Genomic DNA, 24,327 nt, shown 5'->3' on the forward strand with positions numbered 1-24,327 from the left:
AAAATACCATCCTACAAACAGTATAAATCATTCACTTGTATACAAAGAACTTAAAGATGTAACTTTTTTTTTTAATCTTCACCAATTGCATCTCTATTTTCCCTATCCCAATATATTCTATTTCTATAGTTTAAATTGGCCTTCATCAGGAATATTAAGATAGTTGCCTCTGGTTTAGATTCCAAATTCTTCAGCCATTTATCTTGCTGCATAAGCTCAGTAGCAATCTGAACTTTATTCATCCCTTTTCCTTTGAAACCAGAAAATCAGCAGTACACATACCCCTTAGAGGAGACTAGACTGCCTGAAGGCTGCTGCATACTAAATAACTGACCCTTGAATAAACAGTTCGTGGTTTCGGCTTTTTTTTTTATTAAAATCCATTTAACAGAAACTGTATATGCAATAATTTACTTAAGTTTTTTAGATCTGTAGTAGTTACTTATTTAACACAGGCATACAATATCTTTTAAAAGTTAGATTAAATTTAGATGCACGACTCCTAGTACTTATTCATATCAAGTAAAACAGTTGGACATTATTTGTAAAACACATTGAATGAGCTAACTAAAATCTCTCATAGGTTCAGCAACAGAAGCAGCACGTTTCAAGATCACATCTTTGTTCTGGAATTTGAAAAGGAGCCCCATGTAAAGACTTGAGGTTAAGTTGCACTCCACAGTATGCGACTGCCTCAGTTCTGGTTCTAGGAAGCATATCCTAGATTTCCTGTAGTGAAGACCTGGCCTGCTGATTCTAGTCCAAAGGGAACCCCACTGGTGTGCACTGTGGCTCTTTCCTGCGTACCCATCTCCTCCTGGGGTTTCTCTAAAACTCCTACATTTCTTTTAAATAGAGACACTTCAAAGAAATCCCAAAGATTTGCTCGCCTTTGAAGGAAAGTGCACCTCAAAGTTTTGCTTTAGTTTCTCTTCACAATTCCGTATCCAAAAAGCCTAACAATGAAGCGATGGATAAATAATAACGAAAAAGAGCTTGATTTAGAATTTTCTTTTGCGAAGCAGCTGTGAAAACAAAACCTACTTTATGATATTAGCTTGTTGGTACCTTAATTGCTACAGTAAAAACATACAAGCACTGCAACAGCTGCACAAAGAAGGATTACTTGTTTGTTTAATAACTAAAAATACTCCAAAACAACTGAGGAAAACCAAATATTAAATCTAAAAAGAATAACAGCCCCAGAGGCCGAACCCATAAAGTGAACTATTGTATAGAGAAGTTTTCACAGTCTGAACAGTTGCAAGACACTGATTTATAGGGTTTGTTTTTTTTTTAAATTAGAAGAACCTTTAAAACATGAAAATCTTCAGCTATCACTGATCTGAATATGTATCGATAATAGTGTGAAATAAAATTTTAAATTTTAATTAAGAAAACTTAGACAACATACTTTGCATTATTCAGACCTCCTGTAGTCCAGCAGCAGCTTTTTTAATAGGTCTATTTAGGGTACTGTTAGACGGTTTTCAGAGTTTTTATTCATGGAAGTAACTATCTCCCTGACTTGTATTTTTCAGTCTTGTGAAAACTATTAGGGTACCACAATCCTTTAGATGCCACTACTTATTTACTATAACGTTGTTTAGCTTACTCAAAGCCTCCAGGTATGTGACAAGTCATGAATAAAAGCGCAAGCATTAATACATTCCTTTGAACTACAAGGTTCAATGTTGAACTACAATGTCCCTGGTTGGTTGAGAACGTTCTGAAATGCACAGGATTGCCACAGGAAACTTATCTGAAATAAAATTTCCAGGTTTAGTCTGCTGTTTTAACTTTTGAAAGAGGTAGTGTACACCTTAATAAAATTTTGAGAGACACAGTCTTTATAGTAGCCTGCATGTTTTTGGTAGCCTACACATCCTGATGTTCACCAGGTGTACTTCATATGCTTTTAAAAGTTACTGACACATTGTGCAGTAAAAATGATCAAGCATTACAGGAATGATAGGTTACAAATATGTTGTTGATAAATTAAAATAGCCTAAGAGACATGATGTCACAAATACGTCAAGGATTTGAGAGTTTCCAGCTGGGATATTTACTAAATAGAAATTTTGTCAGAACAAACATCTTTCCCCGTGATTCAAAAGTCTTAATTAACATTCTACATATATACATTTGTAAAGTCACATCTTTCAAAGGCACAAAATTTTTAATGAGACAAATGAGAAAAAACTCTACATTTCATACTTGGAGGCCACTGTAACTGAGTATGAACTGAATGTTTTACCTTCCTTTTTACTATTGTCTTTTGAACTCTTCCTGTGTAACCACTTACGTGATGGCTCTGTAGCTGTTTGTGATGGAGGTATTTTATGTTAAGGACCGAGACACCAATACCCAAACAGTTTTTAACATAGTAACCCTCAACATTCACATGCAGTAGAGTAGAATCACTTAAACCAGAACGCAAGTTGTGAGATTAACCATAAAGTACAAACCCCAAGAAATCAAGAAGGCAGAGCCCTGAACTTTCTCTGAACTTCACGGTTAGAGTCAGTAAGTTATTATCTAATGAACAGATTAGATTGTAATCGTGAAGCATTTTTGAACTTAAAACATTTACTCTTAACTGCAGTTAATATAAAGAGTGAAATAGAATAATTTTTCAAACTATACTTTGTTAGTGTGTTTTCTATCTATAGCACATAGCATAATCAAGCAGCATTTAGTGACAAATCCTGATTCTAAAACTGTATTTACATTTTAATAACAATTTCATGCATGTGAAAACTGCAGACATTGTCATTTTCTTCTGAAGCAAGTCAAACATATGGTAAAATGCATGACCAGTTAGTTATTAAGAACGATATTGAGCAGACTAAAAAAAACCCTGCAATTTTAAATTATTTCAGAAAGAACTACTAAAAATGAAGGAAAATAAATAAAGATAGATTTATGAGGGAAGACTACAAGCTAAAAATAAATTTTAAGTGCTAAATACTTTAGGAATCAAAGAAAGTTAAGCTCTTTCTGCCCGACATACATAGCATTGACATTGTAAAGGCTACGTGCATTACATCAAAGATTGCCTTTCTGAATACAGTTGGCTGGCTAAGAAAAAAAAAAAAGTTTTCTGCTTGCCAGTTCTGAGAGAATCCATGTACAAAATACTCTGGGTGTCTTATCATAAATAATCCAAGTACAATTTTCATGTCATATCAAAGGTGGCCTAATCCTGCCAAACTCAAATCGACAGTCATTTTGATACAAAGTACCAGAAGGAGCTCTGACAGACCAGAATGATCATACCTGCACATACCACCTCAATTCAGCTAAAAAGCCTCAACACTTACTTGGACTTCAAAATTCATATTCTCCAGAAATTTCTGGTTCATTGTCTCTGCAAATTTGTTGATGGCTCTCAAGAACACCCTAAAAAAGAAAAGCGGTGATACAGAGAAATGAATGTAATCTCTGGGAATCTATTCCAACCATGTGTGATATTGATGGAAACACATTTAAACACTGAATGCACCAGAAGAAGCAAAGTTCACACATATGTGAAGACAGCAAATGACATTCTGTGCAATGGTGTGTTATTTATAGTCTGTTATACAATTTAAAAAAATTAAGCACGAGTGTCAAAAAGTTTCTTAACCTCCATTGAAAAATTCAGACAATATAAATTCTTTCCCTCTGCTGCACACTCCATTGCCTTCTTGAGAAAACATAGAGAGCAATTCTTTCAAACACAATTTTATCTTCTGTGTGACAAAACTGAATAATTTACAAGAGTGTTATTGCCGCCTCCTCATGGGTTTGACAGCTAAAAGAGTTCCTTGTACTTCTATTGTTAGTTAAGAGCTACCACTGCATTTTCCAACTAAAAGATATTATCCGCAACTTTTCAGTTTTCTCACAGGTGGTGAGGGGAGGATGACACCTCTGCCCATCTTCCTCCTCAGGCTGATTTTAAAATGCATTCAAAGCTGAGTTAATGTACAGTTTTTTCTTCCAAGAGGAAGAGTGTGAACATTATCCCTGTAGCTTCAAAAGCAGCACCTATTTATGCTTGTTATTAATGCAGCAAGATTAGGTCACATTTCTAAAGCTCATTTCTTTGTCTAACTTTCCAGCGTTTGTAAAACAAAAATCAATTGCATCTCTAAATATTTATAAAGTTTATTTAAATAATTCACTTTCATTCAATTTACAATTTTGAAAACAAATGATCCATTTTCCTCTACTTCATAGGTAACATTTTTAAAAGTTTTAAGTTGAAATATTTCTATGGGAAACACTGTGAGTGCAAATATACTGCAACCTGAAAGAGGTGAACACAAGGAAAAAACAATCCTACCTGTTCAAATCCAATGACTGACTATCAACTAGCTATTACCAACCCAGAAAAAGATCAAACAGTCGTAACAGGTCCATAAAATCCCCACCATCTCAGTGTTTAGTAGCATCAGAAAAAAGCAATGATTCAATAATTAGAATTATTAGCAAAAAGATTGTGAGACTACAGGATATCCATACATTACTGTTCTGGTAACAAAAACAAATACAAAAAGTAAAAAAAGAGAGAAGAAAACAAGCAAATAATGGTGACAGAGAAGTGATCAAATCCATTTAATGGGTTATGCCTGAGACCTGGTTTCTTTAATCAGGGGACACTACGTGACTGAAGAGGCATATGGTAGAACTTATAAAATCAAAAGTACCATGAGAAACTTACTGTTCACTGTTTCTCATACAAGCATTGGAGAGCACTGAAAAAAAATCAGAATGTGCATTCAAAATAAGCAAGAAGAGATAGTTTTTATGCTAGTCTTGCTCAGCTATGCAACTCATTTCTACAGGAGGCTGGGAATGCCCGACTTTTATACTGGCTCAAAAGTGATTAGACACATCAAAGACAAAAATGAAGGGATGGCTACTAAATGTCATTGGTCACTGGAGACTAGGAGAACACAGCAAAGTGTTACTCTTCCCAGCTCTGTTGTTATACTGTTCCCTAGGCAGCCGTTTATGAGCCACTACCAGAAACAGAATAGTCAGTGAAATGAATTTTAGTCTCAGTACTAAAAAAAAAAAAAAAATTTGCAAGGGCTAAATTCAGTTTCTTAATGAGGGAGGTAAGGCAAAAGTTCATCTTTTGGCAGCTTATGGCAGGGAATTCTATTTAACTACTAAGCAATAGTCCAAAGAAGCAGGCTCTTCATTACCGCAACAACTTGACCGGCTAGATTGAAATCCTCTGTTATGATTATGGTTTTCCACGAGGAAAAAATTCTTTGTGAAAACCTAAAGAATATTTTCTTTCCATCCACGTAACACTCCTCTGTAATGTTGATGTGATGAAGGAAATAAAGTAATTTATACATGGTGTCACATCTCGCCAAGCCCTTTTCTTTAACATGATCAGAGGGACACTACAGTTTTAAAGTAGTACAGTAACTGTGGCATTGGAAAGTAACGGACTTCTGAGGGTGCTGTGTTGCCCACACTTTCAGATGAGCTGCTTTCCAATGGTCTAGGGCATAGTCTGATCTAATCTAACACTAGCTCAGCTAATCTTGCCAACTGAATTAAGGGTCTGATTTGTGAAAAGCTGAGTGTCATCAAATCATCTCAAATTCAAGAAACCTAATTTTGCTCAATATTGTTCTTGCAGGCTATCACCACTCTCCTAAACCACCTCTGTATAATCACAGAATTGCCCTGTGTATGCACTGCAATTTTAGCCTAGGTTGGTCCGAACAGGCTATTATATCTTCTTTTCAGCACTTTATGAGATCAACTTGTATTCTGGAAAATGCGATTTCCTCTGCAAGCTGCCCTACACTACCCACAAGAAAATAAACACATTCTTCCCTAACGCTTCACTCGGACGGGTACATTTATCTCTACAAAACTGCCGGATGCTTGACACAAACAGTTGAAGATTTTGCAAGAAAAGGCGATTCTAAAAAGAATGGTCTACTTTAGACAGCACAAAAAAATTTACACAGCTAGGCAGAATCATGGACACCCACATTATTCTGTCTGTCAGCATCCCCATTACTCTTCCAAGTAGGAGTTTTGGGTCAAGGCCTTTTTAGCATCATGTCTTTTCTGTAGAACTATATTGCTTTAGATTCTCCTTTGATTTACAAAGTATATTTCATGCCAACTCACATAATCAAGTTCTTCAGCTCCAGATGCTCAGAGAGTTGCATTTCCCTTCAAAGTCTTTTGTTAGGGTAGGAGGGGGTGTCCCATTTTTGAGACATTTTTTTATTTCACAAGTTCTGTGTATTCACACGCTACTCCAGCACCAACAGTGAAACGTGTCACCTAAATATCCTGTTTGGGCAGAATCTGGTATGGTGCTAATACTTTGTCTTACATTAAAAAAATCCCACACTTTTAGGTACTTTGTCTTTTAGCACAGAAATACCATGCAAAACACAGTAAAAATAATCATAACTTAGACACACGTGAAATTTATTAGTGCAAATCTCTTTCACATATTTTAAAACTTTTGTGAAGATCTTATGGTTTAATGTTAGCCATACCTAAAAAGCCCCAAGGACACTTGAGAAATACTGAGGTATTTAATGTTCAGTAAAAATTACTGATAATATTAAATTTTTTTACAGAATTCTATACAATATAATTATATGTGAGCTATCTTCTGTGAATATCCCTTTCATTCTCACAGATATTTTTATCTGACATACTGGAATGACACATTTGCAGGAAGCATGCAATACTTCCAGACTGTCGAGTTCCAAATATTTTCATGCATTTGTATTTTGCCTAAAGGGTGTATCTATTTCTGTCATTGGAAGTCACTTTGGCAGTAGGTTTGAATACTATTCCTGGCTCCCGCCAATGCCATGCTGTCCTACCTCAATGATTCTATTTCTATATGCCTCAGTCTGCCCTATCACCAAAAACGGGTATCAATTAACTAGCCACAAGTATGAAGCTAAACTTTTGGATTTTGATGAAAACAAGAATTATAATTTTAATTATTATTGAGAGCATACTCCTATTTAAAGAACTTAACTCTCTCCTCTTGGAGCAATGTTTAAGTCATTCGATTAGAGAAGTCATCATTCCTCATGTGATTATTCATAACATCGGTTATCAAATATAACTGACATAACGGAGAAGATGTAGCTAGAAAAGAGATGGTAAAAAACGTACGTCCCAGAACAGCACAGAACAACACAGCATGTACTGTCTGACTTCAGAAGTTATTGAGAAAAATTACTGAAAGGTATTATCTTGTCACAGTGTAATATAACTTAATTTCCCTTGCTTCTATAACAGATCATTGGAGCTTACCTTTTCTCTGAAGTTGCTGCTCAGTTTTGCTCTGCAAGTTTAGACTGATCTAGACTGACCGAAGGACAGGATCTTTATTTCTCGTACAGATAATATCATCAGGTGATTTTTCTGTTTAACATACTCCTCTTGTCACATTTTCCCTTAATTTTAATCATCACAGAGGGCTACAAATACGTTCTTTCAGATGTTTAATTATGATAACTTTTCTACAGTTACTTAATATGGAGTTAATTTCTCATCAGTTTAAATAATTGTGATCTAAAATTGTTCAAATTCCTTTATCCACAATATTTTCTGAGTTTATGGGGATTGATGCTTCTAATTTACAGTTCATACCAATCTCTCTGGCCTGAAGATTTATGGATGATCTTCAAAGGCCAAAGTCTCTGGGCTTAATCTGGGTGTAAAAAGTCAAGGTTTTGGCTTAGGACAGCCATGGTTCAACTGCTGCCATCTCCTTTACCTTTCCAAATTTCCTGCTGCTTCTGCTTTGCTTTATTGTATTGTTAGAGAAATTTCTTTCCAATTTTGCCTGGAAAGAATGCCCAATGAATAGAATCCTGTGCAACTGTACTTAGTTTCAAATACTTAGATATATGTTCCAAATAGGGATAGAACGGTACTGTAACATATATAAAGACATAGAAAACTGAAAATTTTTAAGTCAACCTAAAATAAAAATTTGATTTCAAACTGATTCTCCCTCAAACAACATAAAACAGATGGATCAAAGAAACAATTTTGTATTCATAAACAAGTTGTTAATCAAATTAGGATTTCAAGGTTATTCCTTAGAAGATGATGACTAACAGTAAAATAGGTCTGCACATTGTCCTTGCTTTTGAAGTGCAAATACGTGATAAACCTAAAATGTAGATCGGGAACTCCAAGTTATTTTTAGCAAACAAGTTAGACTCAGTGCATCAGCTCCTCGCTGATGCTCCAACATAAAACAAAGAGATGATTACAGTAAAAAAACCCAAAAAACCCAACCCCCCCAAATAAAAAAATAAAATAATAAAAAGCCTAACAACCCCAAAAAACCTTAAATTGGCATTGCCTGTTCTTAGGTGGCACTGCAAAAGCTGGCCTTTTTCTGCACCTAGTTTCACCTCTGGGTCCACAAAATTATTTTGGGAAAGGTGCCTAAATCAGGTATAGAATTATAAACCTTCCCACAATCATGAATTGACCTTTCGTCAGACTCTTACACATGCATTCTTTCAAAGCAGGGGTCCAGCAGCAGTGAGATGCTCTTCAATGTCTTTTCAAGATCACAAGACTCTAAAATTTGGGAGTTCACTGCTTCAACTTTGAGATGAGTAATCCAGATACTGAGGTGGAGGCTAAATTAATTTGCTTAGGTATTTATGAGCATCAACTCAAACTTACATTTGCTATGTCTTCTAAAGCTGTGATTACACTCATGTAATGACAGGTGGGAAAGATTAAGCAAGTACAAATTTCTACTGGATAATCAGACACAGAAAAATAGAGATAAGCTCTAAAAGAATATTATTTCCTGTGTTGTTGTGAAAGCTGTTACTGAAAGAAACCATTGAAGTGGTGGAATATATGTTCTCTTAAAATCATGTCTGAAAACCAATGAAGACATGGACAGCTTTTAAAACTCAGAACTTCTTCTGACAAACCCCAAGTGTTTTTCCTTCAGAGAATTTGTTTCACATATTAAAGTCAGAAGGAATTACACTAACTTCAGTTTGGCAGACGTTTTTTCGTAATCCCCATAGCTGATCAATCAGCACTTTCACCAGTGAATCCTCTATTTGAGCAGATGAGGAGTATGACGGGAGTTCTGTCAAAGCCTAGGAGATGCACTGACCAGTATTTTGAAGATCTTTTCTGAGTTCTGATAGGGATGGTCTTGGCAGTATGACAACTATATGAAATCTGGAGTAGGGAATAGCAGAGCTGACATAATATTCCCATATAATTTATGTTGACTTGATAGTAGCACCCTCATAAAACGCTTTGCAGAAGACACCTGAAAGGTATTTTAACACAAAGCAAGCATAAAGGAAAAACAGCTGAAGTCAACTGATTGTCTTGTAGGCTTCTGTCATCTTTCCTCATCCTTCTTGTGTGCAAAGCTAGAAGGTGCCATGATAAATAGAGACTAGCAAAGTGGGTCAAAACCCAATCCCAAATGCTGATCATTGTCAATGACTGAAACAGTGATCAATGATTATAAACTAAGCCTGGACAATATAAAATGCACAGAAGGGACCAGACAAGCAATCAGTGTGACAGGAGAGATTAAAAATACACATTCACTATTTCAGTGACCAAAAAAGAGCAGCAGGAGAAAGCCTGAGAAAACAGGTGAAAAGATAATAACAAAAATCTTTACAAAGCAACAGCAGAAATTATCTCCTAATACTGTGGCACGCTATCATTGATTTAGAAATGAAGGGCAATGCAAGATGGAAACACTACTGAAAAACCTTGTAGCTATGTGAAACCTAGTTATTAAGAGCACAATAATGGCAACACTTAGGAAGCAATCCACTTCCATGGTAACTGGAAAAATATGGCCAGTGGTGCAAAGAAAGTAGTATAATTTAATCATATTTCTCCCCTGTATTGAAGAATAATTTTTTGTACTGTTCATACTGAATTTTGATGATAAAGCAATTTTAAATTTTCCTAAATTATTTTTCAATGTATGGCCAAAGAGTCTATCCAAATAGCATGGTCAGAAAATAACTGCTTAAAAATAACTGCTATCCAGCTTCTTGTCTCAATTATAAATTGTTTGCTATGTACAATTAATTTTCTTTATTAGTATTATTTGAAAATTTACCTTGAATAGCTATGCCAAGCATACAAAACCAATACATGCTATTATGTATCAGAGGTAATTTGACAGAAGTACAATAGCAACACTTAGAGAAAGACAAGAACGAGCAATGACTTTGCCAACACTCTCTTTGTATGTAGCTTTTCCTTTGGCATCTACCTAAAGAATGTTTTAAAGACTGCTTATCTCCCATTTAGAAATCAAAATACATTTTCAAAACAGCACATTTGGTACATATTTTGCCATACTCCTTTGAAAATGTGATGTTTAGCGGGCTTTAAGAAAATTCATAGCTTGAAAGCTAAGCATACAAAAAGCTGTCATAATGGACTCTGATATAAGTAATTTAGTTCAAAAGGTATTTTCAGTAATTTTCCTTATATTGTGAGTATCTTCTCGCTTCAGTCTGCTCTCCTGTTTTGTGCATTCCAGCTAATTGCAGAGTAAAAATATTCTCAATTAAAAAAAAAAATAATCACATGGTGTCTTTGGTGCTAGATCAAGTCTGAGAGTAAAACACAAAGCTGAAACTCAGTATACATGAATGTAATGACTTAACATGGTTATATCAAGATGTCATGCACTAATAAACACTCTTAGGGCCTTCACTGTTGAAGGAAGTTTGAATTGATATTGTGAAATTATTTCTCCATCCTTCCACTGATTTTTTGTTTTCACTGATTTACCCTTACTCTAATATCTGTACATTTACTCTTCGTTTCTATATATGTAAGAATGGTGCAGATAGAAATACTTTTATTATTTTACACATCAAAGGATTAAAATTGGGAATTACATTAAACTAACAGATGACACTGTGGGTAACACTATGTCTGGGGTTTGGGCTGTTTTGGGGTTGGGTTTTTTTGGGTTTGGTTTTTTTTTTTTTTGTTAAGTAGCTCTGTATTTTATTCATATCTCACCATAAAACTTTAAAGATAAAATGTACTATTTGGGCTTCACTTTTTCTTTCCCCCTGTTACATAAGCTTTCTGTATTTGAAATCCTTTCTCTATACCTGTGTTGTATTTTAACATTTTACTTTTGATTTTTCAGATATTCTTGTTCAAAATATTTACCAAGTGAGTACCTTTTATATAGAATACATAATGTCTTTAGTTTTAGGGAAGACTACCTTTTTCTGAAACTAAAAGTACAATCTGTAATTACAAGTACAGACAACTATACATCTGCCTCGTCTAATTGCTGCTCACTTGAGCTTACTACTTTACAGACTTCTGTATCAGTACAGAAGAAGCTGCACTGAATCAGTAGATTATGACTTGAAAAAAGATCATTATGCAGCAAATGCATAATACACCAAATGCATAATACACCAGCAGGGTTATTTTTGATGTTGCTGTTCAAGATTATGAAAATAATGTTAAAAATGAGAAAATTGCATACATTTAATTTCCAAAAATTCTCTTAATATATTGAAGTGCTGGCCAAAGTTACTTGTCAGAAAGGGGAACACAGATTATTCAATAGCATTTACAACACCTGATGAAAATTATGAAAGCTGAATTTGTATGTTCAGTCTTTTGTGTAGTGACATATTTAGAGCAGTTTATGTGGGTAATCTCTTCATTGTTTTTTTACTTGCACGTATGTTCTACAGAGTAGAAAATACTACTCATTGTCTTAATCCACAAACGGTTTACTAAAATTAAGATACCTGAAAACACAAAAAATATTTTGTAACAGGCCACATAGCAAAGAACCTTAGAGATTGCTATATTCAAGTCAAAGTTGTATGTGGAAAAATAACAGTTTATCTTACTGACTTTCTGAAAACATCAAACTACTAAGTTGTTTTTCTGTGTTGAGTTGTTCCCTCCACTAAAGACTTTTATTTCAGGAGACCTCATGCTCTAGAGGCAGGAGCATCCTAGCAGTGGATACCAAGAAAGATGAGATTCTGTCCAGTGGGCATGGGAAAGGAATATCTCACAGCATGCTTTCTTTCTGCATTTTATATAAAAGACTAAATGACTGCCGTTAAAACATAACAGACATCCATTGTGTACAACGACCACAACATGCAATAGCCTTTTTTGCTGAGCAGATGATCTGCTGCAATCACCACATAATTGTTTAGATTCTTGGTAAGCAGACAATTCCACAATACGAGTAACAACGAGCAACATGCAGAGTTAGTGCAGAATAACCATCTCGTAGTATTTGGTGCTAGAAAGATGCAAGCGATTGAAAAGTAGAGTTACATCAGGAACAACCAGCCTCAGACACCTACAGATGGGAGAAATGTTCTCTGCTAGGCTTATAACTGACTGCAAAGCATTAAATGACTCGGTCAGAGATATCGACCACAGCTGGAAGCGTAACTCTCCATGGAAGTAAATTTACAACCCACAGTGAAACAACCACTTCTCTTTATCTGCCTTATTCCATTTTCCCAGGACTAACCTTGTGCCATTTGCCCTATTACAAGTACTGACTTCTGTAGGGACTGGGAAAGACAGCTAGGAAACAGTTACCTAGATTTAATGGAAAGGAGATAACAAATCTGAGATTACTGAGACACTGTGTACCAAATACCCCAGCAAGAAAAACAGTAAGTAAATAAGATGTCTTGCCTCTGAAAGGGACTTGATATTAACAGGGAAATTGCATTTCAACAAGGACATTTTTAGTCTTGTGGCAAAAACAAACTGTCCAAGGAGACCTCTTATTACTGTACATGATTAAAGCAGTGACTGAACTGTAAAACTATGTGAACTTGTTATAATACTTTGTTTAACCTTTTGTGCACATGTGCATAATAATATTTTCATTAGACATTTATACTTGTTGCTTAAAATACTTTTTTGTTTATTAAAGTGACAAAGTTCTGCAATATGCCATAAGCCCAGGTGCAAATGCGTTCTGACTCCCTGAAAATTCAAGCCCTTAAGAAAAACAACTGCATTTCTGTCCAGTATGCCTAGGCCAGTCAAAAGTTGCCAGAAGAAAATGAGATCAAAGAAAGGAGTTACTTGGATACAGCAGATCAGCCGTCTAAATTCTGCCTTATTTGTGCAACACAAACTGCAACACTGTCATCCAAACGCAGTTATATAAATGAATCTGAACTCCCAATATATCTTCGAAAAACAAGATTTACAACTACCTCAACTACTTTGGTTTTTTTTTTTCCCTTAGGAATAAATAAATGCCCCTTCTTATTCTCTGCAATGCAACAATGAGCCAGGCAATGTTTTAAGCAATCTGTTAAAGCATAGCTGGATAGAATAAATCTGAGTTTTCTTCTACATTTCTTATGAAAGCAAAACTTCATATTAATAATCAAAGAATTAAAGTTAAGGAGTTGTGGTTTTTTTTCCATTTTCATATTCTTGATTTTAAAATCTCATCATAATTGTTAAAAATTCAACACAATATTACAGCACCACCTGTAAAGGATAACATGTACTCTTATCCACTGAATTTGTGTACCTTGTGTACAGTCAGATCCATTAGTATCTGTGAATAGTCACAATGCCCACTGAAATGAATACATATATCACAGCTTCCAATATTTCTAAAACATGAAAATATGTCAAGCTTTCATTTCCACCAAGAGTTAGAGGGAAGACTGAGAAACAGTTCTAATACTTGAATTAATTTGGTTTTTTTTTCCCCTTCCAACCTGAGATATTCTATGATTCTATGAAATCTAGTGAGTTCGTAGTAGCAATACATTTTATAGCACCTCTCCTATACATACTTAAGCTTCTTCCTTGACAAAGACACGTTTCCCTACTTTCTGCCAACTGTGTTCAGTTTCCCTTCTCTCCCAAACTATTACAAATACCATTCTTGAATAATGTGCTTAAATTGTGACTACCATCTGTTCAGGTTCTCTCTTCAGAAATTTAAAAGAAAAAGCAGTCCAACAGCCCCTGAATTTGTTATGTGTGCTTGTTACTTAAAGATTGAGACTACAACTTTAAAAAGCCATCTCCTCATAAAACACAAAGCAATGTTTTGTCAAGTTTCACAGGACTGTTAGCAGCTAGTTCTTCTGAAAAGACTTCTTCTATTCAAAGGTAGAGTTGTTCAGAAACATGCCTCTGTATAGTGGGAAAAAGTGTTTTTCAGAAGTCATGTTTAACAGAGCCATTCACAGATGATATGTGAAAAAAACCCAAGTCTAGAATCCCTATTGTCCCCTTCTTAAAAAGAAATCCCTACTGTCTCTTGCTAGGTGATGAATATGAACTTATTCTGCATCATTTCCCTGGTTGGCCAGGTCCTAATGATGCCAACAGAAACTATAGATCATCACAGTCAGAAATGGTGAGGTGCTTGGGGATGCAGGTGGCACTGATTTGAAGTCATAATGAGATATGGCTGAATTAATAATGCTGCTACAACATGGGAGCTACATGAGAATCAGGTCTTGAGGGTGTTACAAAGCAGTTCATCAGCAAATAAGCAGCTATTTTTAGTATGTATAATGAAAGAAAATTGGCAACATTTCCAGCTGTTCTGCCAAATACCTGCAGCGCTAAACTTTTCAAGTTATACTTAAAAAGGGCTAGGGAACACTTGACTCCGACAGATGTCTGAAAACACTCAGCTATACAGATAATAAAAACATATTTTAGAAACTACTGTGTTAGAAAATACTGTATGGTGTTAGCTCACAATTAGCTCACATGAGTTTTTCAGCAAATAGGATCTGACCTTGAAATGTACTGGTGAAAACCTGCTTCCTTTTATTTTTAAATCATAGAATGGTTTGGGTTGGAAGGAAAGGACCTCAAAGCCCATCTCATTCCACGCGCCGCCCCCCCCCCCCCCCCCCCCCGGGCAGGGACCCTCCACTAGACCACATTGCCCAAAGCCTCATCCAACCTGGTCTTAAACACTTCAGGGATGGGGCCTCCACAACCTCTCTGGGCAACCTGTGCCAGTGCCTCACCACCCTCACAGGGAAGAATTTCTTGCTAATATCTAATCTAAATCGACCCTCTTTCAGCTTAAATAATAATACCTCAATATAATGTCAACAAGGTTCAAAAAGCTTCTCAAATGGACACACAAAGTGCTTACTAAGCCACTTTAGACTGGACATCAACCAAAACTGTTTCCAGGTACTAATTATGATAAGATCAAGTACTTTTAAACTTTGAGCAATTACCATTTCAAAGCCCAGAGAAACAAAAGGAAGGGATGTGAATACTTGCCTTTAGTTGCTAACACCCCTACCCATTTCTTTTATTCAGCGAATCTGACTCCCTATGCCCTTCATGTTGACAATAAGGTACAGGAATTTCCTGGGAGGAATTACATGCCTCTAAATTAAAATAATGAACAGCTGAGAGATAAGCAGACTACATGGTATTACCTAAACCACCAAAGCATTTCCCCACAAATGCCATGTACCTAGGAATTACTGCTTTTAATAAGCTAATAGCCAATAGTCTAAGTACCCTAAGAGGAATAAAGTGCCCATACAAGCAGTAGCAACTAGTAAGAAGTGTGCAGTAAGCAACCTTCATTAGAACAAAAGATAATTTTGTTAATCCTACCATGGAGGATCACAAAAATAACTCAGATATTATATCCTCATGACCTCAATGAGGATTTTACTATTTCCCAAAGTGTCCTGCCCCATCTAGCACACCACAAAAACTGCTCCTCCCTTCTTGCTATTAATGGAAGAAGGGAAAAAAAACCCAGAACAACAACAAAAAGTAGTTCATTCCACTTTTTGATTCTCAGTTGCTAATAAAATACTCCCAGTGCAGTGAGACTAGTACACACAGCCTCTGCCTCCTGCAAATGGGCTTTGGGAATCAGAACATGCTTTGAAAGCAAACAGCAAGTTATTTATAATAGCAATTTAAAGTAATTTGAGTTAAATAATTCCATCCTGATACAGGCAAGCTTGACTAAATAAGTTTAGTCAAGTAGGCTTCTACTCCTTTTCTTTCAACTCTCCTACCACAGTTTCTCCTGGACTTTAACGTGTCCATTCTCCCTTCCTTTGGACAGAGGCACCTCCCTTCCCAGATGGAGCATGCTCTCTCTATCTCTGTCTGAAAAAAAATACTAAATTTCCCAGGACCTTATAAGAAGTCATTCTCTCATTGTTTTCCCCTTATCTATGCCACACATCTAACATTTAGTTGAAATATCCCTGATATCATGCATGTACTACATGTCTGTCTTTATGTATAAGAGTAATTAGTGTGTCCTGCTCATTAGGAACACCTTTTACCCACAAACAGGACCAAATTTGCAGTACTAGTTAAGCTCTTTCCTATGCCTCCAACTAAATGTACTCTGATTTGACATTTCTATACTGCAGTATATCCTACAGCAAAATTCCTCCAATGCCCACTTTCCCTGCTAGGTACAGAGCACAAGAGCTCATCTGGGGGAAACTGTCAGGCTTTGTTGAATGCCTGTAGGGAAGAAGTGCCAACTACATTCTGCCATTGGCTAGGTTACACAATAGACGTGCCTTACAGCCTGTAACTAATATTTTTGCAAATTCAGAAAGGAGAGACTCTTACGGTAAAATATGTCCTTCAGGGCGTAAAAAGGCCTGCATGTAGCCTCCTACTTGGAACAGATGAATTAGCAATGTAAAACCTTAGCCGTGCTAACACTTTTTGTGGTTTTTTGTTTTTTTTTAATTATTTTTATTTTATTTTCTCATTGCTATTATAAGAGCCTCCAGCCTGACCCCTTGTGACTTTTTCTTTGCTACTTCTCTGGTTTGGAGTAAAGCATGCTAATAAGACAAATCTAGAATTCTAAATTATTCTTCAATTTATTTCATAGAACACTCGCCCCGTCAAAACAACAACAACAAAAAAACCCAAACGAAAAACCTACAACCCTAAATTTCTATAAAGATTTATAACAAAATTGCTCCCTCCAAGTTGTTGATATAATATAAAATTAAGATATGAAAGTAAGATAGATAACTCATTTCCTTATATAATCCTGGGAACAGCAACATAATCAAAGAGTAGAGAAACAGTGCCAATCAATTAAAGCAAGCAATGTGTTTACAAAAGCACTGTTAAATAGCTTCTAAACATATATTTTTGTTAATGCTGACTTTTTTCTTTAAATATTTTCATTTGTCTTGTCCAATGCAGGATAAGGTTTAGAGCAATAAAGCCTGCCTGGACCAAATTGTCCCACAAAGTTCAGAGTCATTAGGAGGCATTATCAACAAGCGTAGAGTACCACAAATGAATTTCTATTATCAGTGACTAAGGCAACATAGATACCACCAGGTGAACCCCAACGCCATAGTCTGTGAACAAGGATTGACACTTCCCCTGCCCCCACAGAGTAAAAAAAAGTCCTACACTTGTGAATAATCCAGATGTTAGCAGCATTTTCTAGATCAAAGAAACAGTTTTACATATGAAGGGTTTGATATGCTTGCATACAACAGAAGACTTAGGTTACTTTACTACTAAACTGATACTTTTAAAGAGTAATCCTTGCTACATAATAATTGCAAATTGCTACAGCAGCAACATAAGTATGTGCACTGAATTATATAGGCCAAAGACGGGCTTAGAGAAACAAGTGGGATGAAAACACTATCATTTACAAAATCTTACCGGAAATGAAGACATCCACCAACATACATGGATCTGCCCACCTCAAACGAGGGGTCAGCCATCTCTCTGCATGAACGTTAGCATACATGAGTGACAGAAAGTCAGGTTTAGGCACCTGAGCCCTCACTGCCATCGTCACTACCCACCAGATCCATAATCTTTGCTTTGAGTCATGGAACGCACAAAAGAACACCTTTTCATTTAACATTATTCCATTCAAATCCAAGATGAAAATGTATCCAATAGCAAAATTTGATGTCATAATGTTGTAAATTTTCTTAGCAAATCTTTTCCTCAAGACCAAACGCCCAGAAGATTATCAACTTCATTAAGTATCCTCTGTTCTCTCCTTTTCAATATTATAAAACGGGAAGAGTAAAATCACATAACTCTGACATTTCAAATAAACAGTATCTGTGGACTTTAAGTTAATTGGAACCTATGCATCTTTGAGACTTAATTATTAGACTAGTCTTTCTGTGGCTTCTAGAAAACTCAATGTTACTGCCATTTCTACAAAACTAAAATAATGACAGTACATGTCATCAAATCCCACCTCACCAAAAGAAGTCTTGCTCAAAAAAACCCACAAAAAAACAAAAAACAAAACCCACCCCAAAACAAAACAAAATCCAGCCATATTCACTTCATGATCCAATCCAGCATATAAACTCAAAGAGTTTCTTTGAGAACAAGGAGCAAGAATAAGTTCAGCTCTGAAAGTAACACACAAATACATATAAAAATGTAAATTAAGTTAATTTTTTTCCCCAAATCCAGATCCCTTTCAGTGAGGTTTTTAGCCATGATTTCCACTAAGAAGAAATCCAGCAAACAAAAATAGAAATCTACAAGGTAAGGTGGTCACATGCTCAGAGCTACTTTCTTGCTCGATTTCTTCTACATATGCAGATGCTTGTAAAACCTCTATGGGTTCAAATTTTGAGGAAACTCTTCCCCACCTCCATGTTCCACAAATAAACAAATTGAATCAATTAACAACTTTGTTTAGAGCAGCCACGTGTTTTACTTTGCTTTCTCAGCCCAGCTCTCCCTTGCTTTCCTCTGTTATAGACTAGAGACACAAAAAGAAAAAAATCAGTACCTCAGAATGGCTAGGAACAATTATTAAGAAATAAGTCCTCACATAGCACATCCTAAACCCTACACACGGGACTTTCCTTGTTGCCCAAACCATTCATTTCTAACTGATGCCCATAACAAACAGCAAACCCCACACCTCAAGGGAAGAACATTTCCTTCCTCTTCAAACAATCAATATTTCAAAGATACTCTGAAAGAATACATCTGTGATATGCTTGGCCAAGGCAGCTGTCTAAACCCATTATCAATGATGGAGGTGCACAAAGATCACTTCTCTTTTCTTTCCAATTCAGTATCACGTGATATGGAAGTTATGTGAACTTTCACTTATACTACTTGCAATCCTAACACCAAAGACAACAGTGGTCCTGTGGCTTAACAGAGATCAGTAAACAATAGTTTGTTTATCCCACCATCATTTATGGTGACACCAAAACAGACAGATTATAGCTGTAGGTAAAGGTGTACAATCTGCACAGTTTATGTCTACAAAATATTTCCTTCACTCAATTTTATAAGAGTACTCAAAGATTTCTTATTCATAGAAAGCTCTCATAGAGCAAATAGAGAGCATGATAAAATTGGTTACACAAACTTTTGCTTAGATGCCATCTTGATCTACAGAGGCAATATGCCTGAGTTTGAAGTAATCAATCATAATGAAACCACTAATGATCCATAGTGTAGCAATAGATTTCCTCAATGATATGAGATACAGTAAGCACAGCGGATCCAACCTCCTCCTACAAATAGTACGTTGAGATTTGGTCTTTATCACCAGACTTTTTAGCAATCCAAGCAACCATACCATTTTGGAAATTGTGTTTGATAACTCTTGCATCACAATGAACTTGCTGACATATTAGCGAGGACATTTGAACCCTGTGCAGAAATTGTACATTTAAGATTTGACAGGCATTTACAGTTTGGCTTCTGTTGACGGTCAACATGAAGACCAACTACATGCTTCCACTTTACTCTTGAATACCGTTTTTTTTTTCCTTTTCCATTGTAAGTGGACTTAAAGCACAGGCAGCCAGCTATTTAATGTATTGTCAGTAAATTATTTCAGATTATGACCTTCTTGGTATTCACCAAACTGGAATGATATAATCATCTTAGACTGCAGAGTAAAACTTTTTGTAAGTATGAAACAAGTTCACTTTTCACAAGCACGTGGAACGTGAGCACTGATCCTCTAGCCCCATTTTACCTGTTCTGCACCATGCTCATTGCCATCCAATCTGAAGGGTAAACATTCTTTCCAATGAGATCTTTGAACATTATGAACGTTTCCATCAAGAAGTCCTAGAAGAACAAAATACAGTAAAGTCTGTGACTGTGTAACACAAAGATCCTGGTGTGATTAAAGAACTAAGATGGAGGGGTCCACTTTGCTCCCAGTGAAGTCAATGGAAAAATTCCTGGTGGTATGAGTAAGCCCAAGACTGGAACTGAAGTCCTGTAAAACAGCAGTCTCAGATTCCAGATGAAAGCTAAAAGTCATTATATTGGGCTCTTAAGAAAAGATAAGCCATAAGTGAATGGAAAGAAAAAGTTATAGTATTTTGGAGTAAAGCTCTTGAATTTTTTATTAATTAGCAAAACAGTCTCACTATTAATAAAGAATTAATAGATCTGAAAAATATAGGATTTTTTTATTTGGTCCAATTAATCCAAATTTAGTATTCTAAATTGAAAACTGAAGGCACTGACAAAGCTTTCAAATAAAACAAACGCTATTTCTTTTCCTAGAAGTATTTAGAGATCACTGTATAATTAACTTAAATAAAATTAACATAATCATTTCAGGTCTATTTCACATATAGCACATATATGTGGTTTTTTCTCTTGAACTTCTAAGCAATTCACTAGAAGCCTGCAAAACTAGCAAGCAGAAACGTCATCATTTATTACCAAAACCTCACAAGCAACTCTCCATGAAGTATCCTTTCTTCTCATCCTTTCTTCTATCCTTTCTTACAGAAAACCCAGTGACATATACTTACGGTATGGAAAAAAATGAGATGACAACAAACCAATGCCTTCACAAACAGCAAAACTCATTGAATATATTGACGTCTTTCTTTTTTAATATTTTTTTTTCCTCTGCAGAACTGTTGAAGTAATTTAAGGATTACTAAAACTTCTAGGACCAAGTACACAATCTGCTTGGAAGCTGAAATTACATTAAAATACCATTACATTTTCAAGTAAACTAAAGTACATGAAGAATTGCAAAAGCGACCCAAGATTTCATCTGTTAGAATTTCATTTATGGCACCACTCTGACTTTAAGAAAGAAAACAAAATGGACAAATCTTGGCAAGTGAAAAATATCACCCGCACGGACAAACTGTAGATGGTGTAACCAAAACCTCTGGCAATATCCAGACTTACATCAGGAGTATAAAAAGACAGACATAGGGCTACTGAAACCTTCTAGAACATTGTGACCACAGGTACGAACTAGAATATACCCCAAGTATTGTTAAATTATGCCAGAAACGACTGGCATAAAGTGATATGTTGCAATAATAAGGCATTTACTGCATTTAGCCTACAATATTATCTGGACCAGGAGTAGACTCAATCGTGAAAATGGAAAATGGAAATGGAGCACCATGGGCAAAGCAGGGAGGGTGGGTTCAGTTAGTTGAGGATTGGTTTTGCTGTTGTTTCCTTGTAGGTTTTTTTTCTCCTCAGAACAGTATAACACAAAGATCTCAATACTTATTCATGGTTATTATATTACCACTTTTGTGCTAGGGTCAACAACAGTGACATTTACATCTTTCCAAATTTCTAATTACGGTATTGTCCAAGGTCACCATTAGTAGTGGGAGGCAACACAATGACATAGAGGCAGAAAACATACAAAGCCAGACTTAATTCAAGGAAGAATCAGACTAGATATTCCAAAATAACACTACTGATTTTATCGCAGGAAATAGAATACTTAGAATTCTTTATCACCTCCATGATTATTTTGTACTCACCACTAGTTCTGAACTTGTCTGAAAAGTTTCAATATAAACTGAATAATGCTGGTTGTTCATCTGGTTTAAGATCGCTGTCATGCATGCCACAAAATGACTCTGAAAGAAAACCGGACAGAAATCAAACACGTGCCGATTACTTAAGATAGGGGATTGCATTCTTTCTAACATTCAACTAGTCTAAATGCCTAATAAATCCTTTTATGGATGTGAAAATTAAATAGTATTCAAGCTTTTGCAAGCCCAGATAAAAGAAACACACTAAGAACTCAAAGGATAATCCAGAATCTACCCTGACAATGGGTAGGCTTTGGTGAGAAAGCTGCATCATTTATGAAACACTGCATGGGAAAACACATTGTAACAAGAAAACTTTATTTATAAAGTACAACTCAATATTACCTTAAGACTCCTAAATGGCATGTGATGTTGCCCAGGATTCTTCCATTAGGAAGAATTCATAGGAAGAAAATATATTAGCATTCGAATTTTCTAATCAGTCTAGAAACATAGGCTGTTCAGAGGAAGAAATACTGCAAGAAAGGATATTTTCTATATTCTGCAGGCATTTAAGTAGCTGTTACAGAACTCTGTGAAACATCTATTGAATACTATTACATTCATCTCTCAAAACTTTTCAAACTTCCTCAAAAGGAAACATTTTATTTTCTCAATTCCTAAAGCAGAAATGCTAACAGATATAAAAGTATTTATAATCCTAGGTTTTCACTGTAATTTACTCAAAGTAACAAAGACATTTATCTGTCAAGCAATAATAGTGAGCTTAATGATTTGCAGTTTTCCTTTAAGACAGCAAAGAATCCTCCTTATTGATGCCTTATAATTTGCTGTTAATTATTGTTTTAAAAGTGAACCTGCTTTAAAGTGCTTTGATTTTATTAAAACAAGAGACTAAGTAGATGAGCATGCAAAATAATTTTCTAGATTTAATTTGATCTTTTCATCATTCTGGTTTAGAATTGATAAAAGAGACTCCCCAGCCTCTCTGACCAGAATTTAATTTCCACCTGGTAGTGATCCAATTCTCTGTTTAATTCTGATTCACTTTATACTTATGTTACATCAGAAAGGCAATAAAGGCACACATTACCAAAGTATCAGCTGCAGTTTGTCGTACCCAACCATTTTGTCTTACCACTTAGAGCTCGGAAACCTTCTTTAACTTCAGGTTATGGCCACTAGAGGTCTTTTACTTTCATATGTTAGCCACTGTTCAGTTTGTACTGCCTTTTTTAATTATTTATTTATTCCTTCGTGAGCAGACCCAGCACACTTCTTGCATATAAACAGTGAAAATTACAATTTAAAGGACCTATTATAGCTTCTTTTGGACTAGCATTAGTGCTGCTGAGAGGCTTGCCTACTTTTTAAGGCTAAGAAGACACATTTTCTGCAGGTAAACCAAAAGCTTTCAGGTAAGGAATTGTGTGTTCTCGGGTACTGATGCTCTTCTAAAGAAACGCTGGTTTTCCTGCTGTAGTAGTTCACTTTCACAGTTATGGATCAGACTAATCTTTTCTGTGATGTTAAATGTATAGCTGAAAGTAATAATGAATTGCAAAGGATTCAGTAATGAAATTGGGAGGGGGGAGTTTTTTTCTGATGTCTTGATTTTGAAAAAAAAAAAAAAAAACCAAACCAAAACTGACAGAAGTTAGAGAATTGTGCCTGAAAAACAGCTTGTATTTTTAGTATTTAAACATTTGCCACAGAATGCCTTTCTATACTCGTGTTAAACAATCTTGAAATAAGAAGCATTTCTTCACAAGCATTGAATAGATGTATTATGTTGCTTAAAGGCACAGAGATTTTAAGAAGGTTAATTCTTTTGTTGAAACCAACTTCTAAAATGTGTCTAGCCATATATGTGATTATGGTACAGCATGAATGCCTATTCTTAGTAACTGTGTATGGTGATTTTAAAATTAACAGACGATATGCCTTGATTACTGGAAAGAGCCATAAGCAAAGATCACATATTGCTGGCCAGTATCTCGCACCAGACCCATCAAATTCACATCAGTGGGACTGAATGATACATGAAAAAAGAAGGTGCCAGTAAAGCTGGTTTGCTTCAAAAACTTCCTACATCATTTCCATGTATCTGTAAAGCAGGAAAAAACACACTGTTTGATCTTTAATAATTTTCTTGCTAGTGATCTCAACTATTAGAAATTAACTGCTAGCTTCTTTATAGGTTAAAAGCTTGCCCCTCCCTCCTAATTCTCAAACACCAGCAATAAAGATTCGCCTCTTAGCTGCAGCCTCGGATCTTTGAAGTACTCATGCACTCTCAGCATCACCATTCTCACTGGTAGAACTTAAGGACTTTAAAGAGCTGTGATCAAATATGCAAAAATCTCTATGTATTCACTTAAATTCTCCTATGCTGTTTAAGTACCTCTTACTAGAACATGCAAAGAGCATTAACTGCTTGAAAATACAGGAAGTTCTCCACCAGAACGATCTATTA

General features: G+C 35.6%; 2 protein-coding genes across 2 annotated transcripts in view; one reads left to right on the forward strand and one right to left on the reverse strand.

Annotated features, from left to right (window-relative positions):
• Positions 1 to 24,327, reverse strand: part of DOCK2 (dedicator of cytokinesis 2) — a 204,163-nt gene that overhangs the window by 56,056 nt on the left and 123,780 nt on the right. The window contains exons 28-30 of the mRNA XM_075766092.1: positions 21,834 to 21,932; positions 20,048 to 20,142; positions 3,324 to 3,402 (exon numbers count right to left, since the gene is read on the reverse strand). Of these exons, the coding sequence (XP_075622207.1) occupies positions 3,324 to 3,402; positions 20,048 to 20,142; positions 21,834 to 21,932 (273 nt within the window). The remainder of the gene's footprint in view (positions 1 to 3,323; positions 3,403 to 20,047; positions 20,143 to 21,833; positions 21,933 to 24,327) is intronic.
• INSYN2B (inhibitory synaptic factor family member 2B) overlaps positions 23,120 to 24,327 on the forward strand; it is a 39,577-nt gene continuing 38,369 nt past the window's right edge. The window contains exon 1 of the mRNA XM_010304387.2: positions 23,120 to 23,269. The gene's annotated coding sequence lies outside the window, so the exon portion shown is untranslated. The remainder of the gene's footprint in view (positions 23,270 to 24,327) is intronic.

This window comes from Balearica regulorum, chromosome 14 (genome assembly GCF_011004875.1).
Source record: "Balearica regulorum gibbericeps isolate bBalReg1 chromosome 14, bBalReg1.pri, whole genome shotgun sequence".
Classification (NCBI taxonomy): Eukaryota; Metazoa; Chordata; class Aves; order Gruiformes; family Gruidae; genus Balearica; species Balearica regulorum.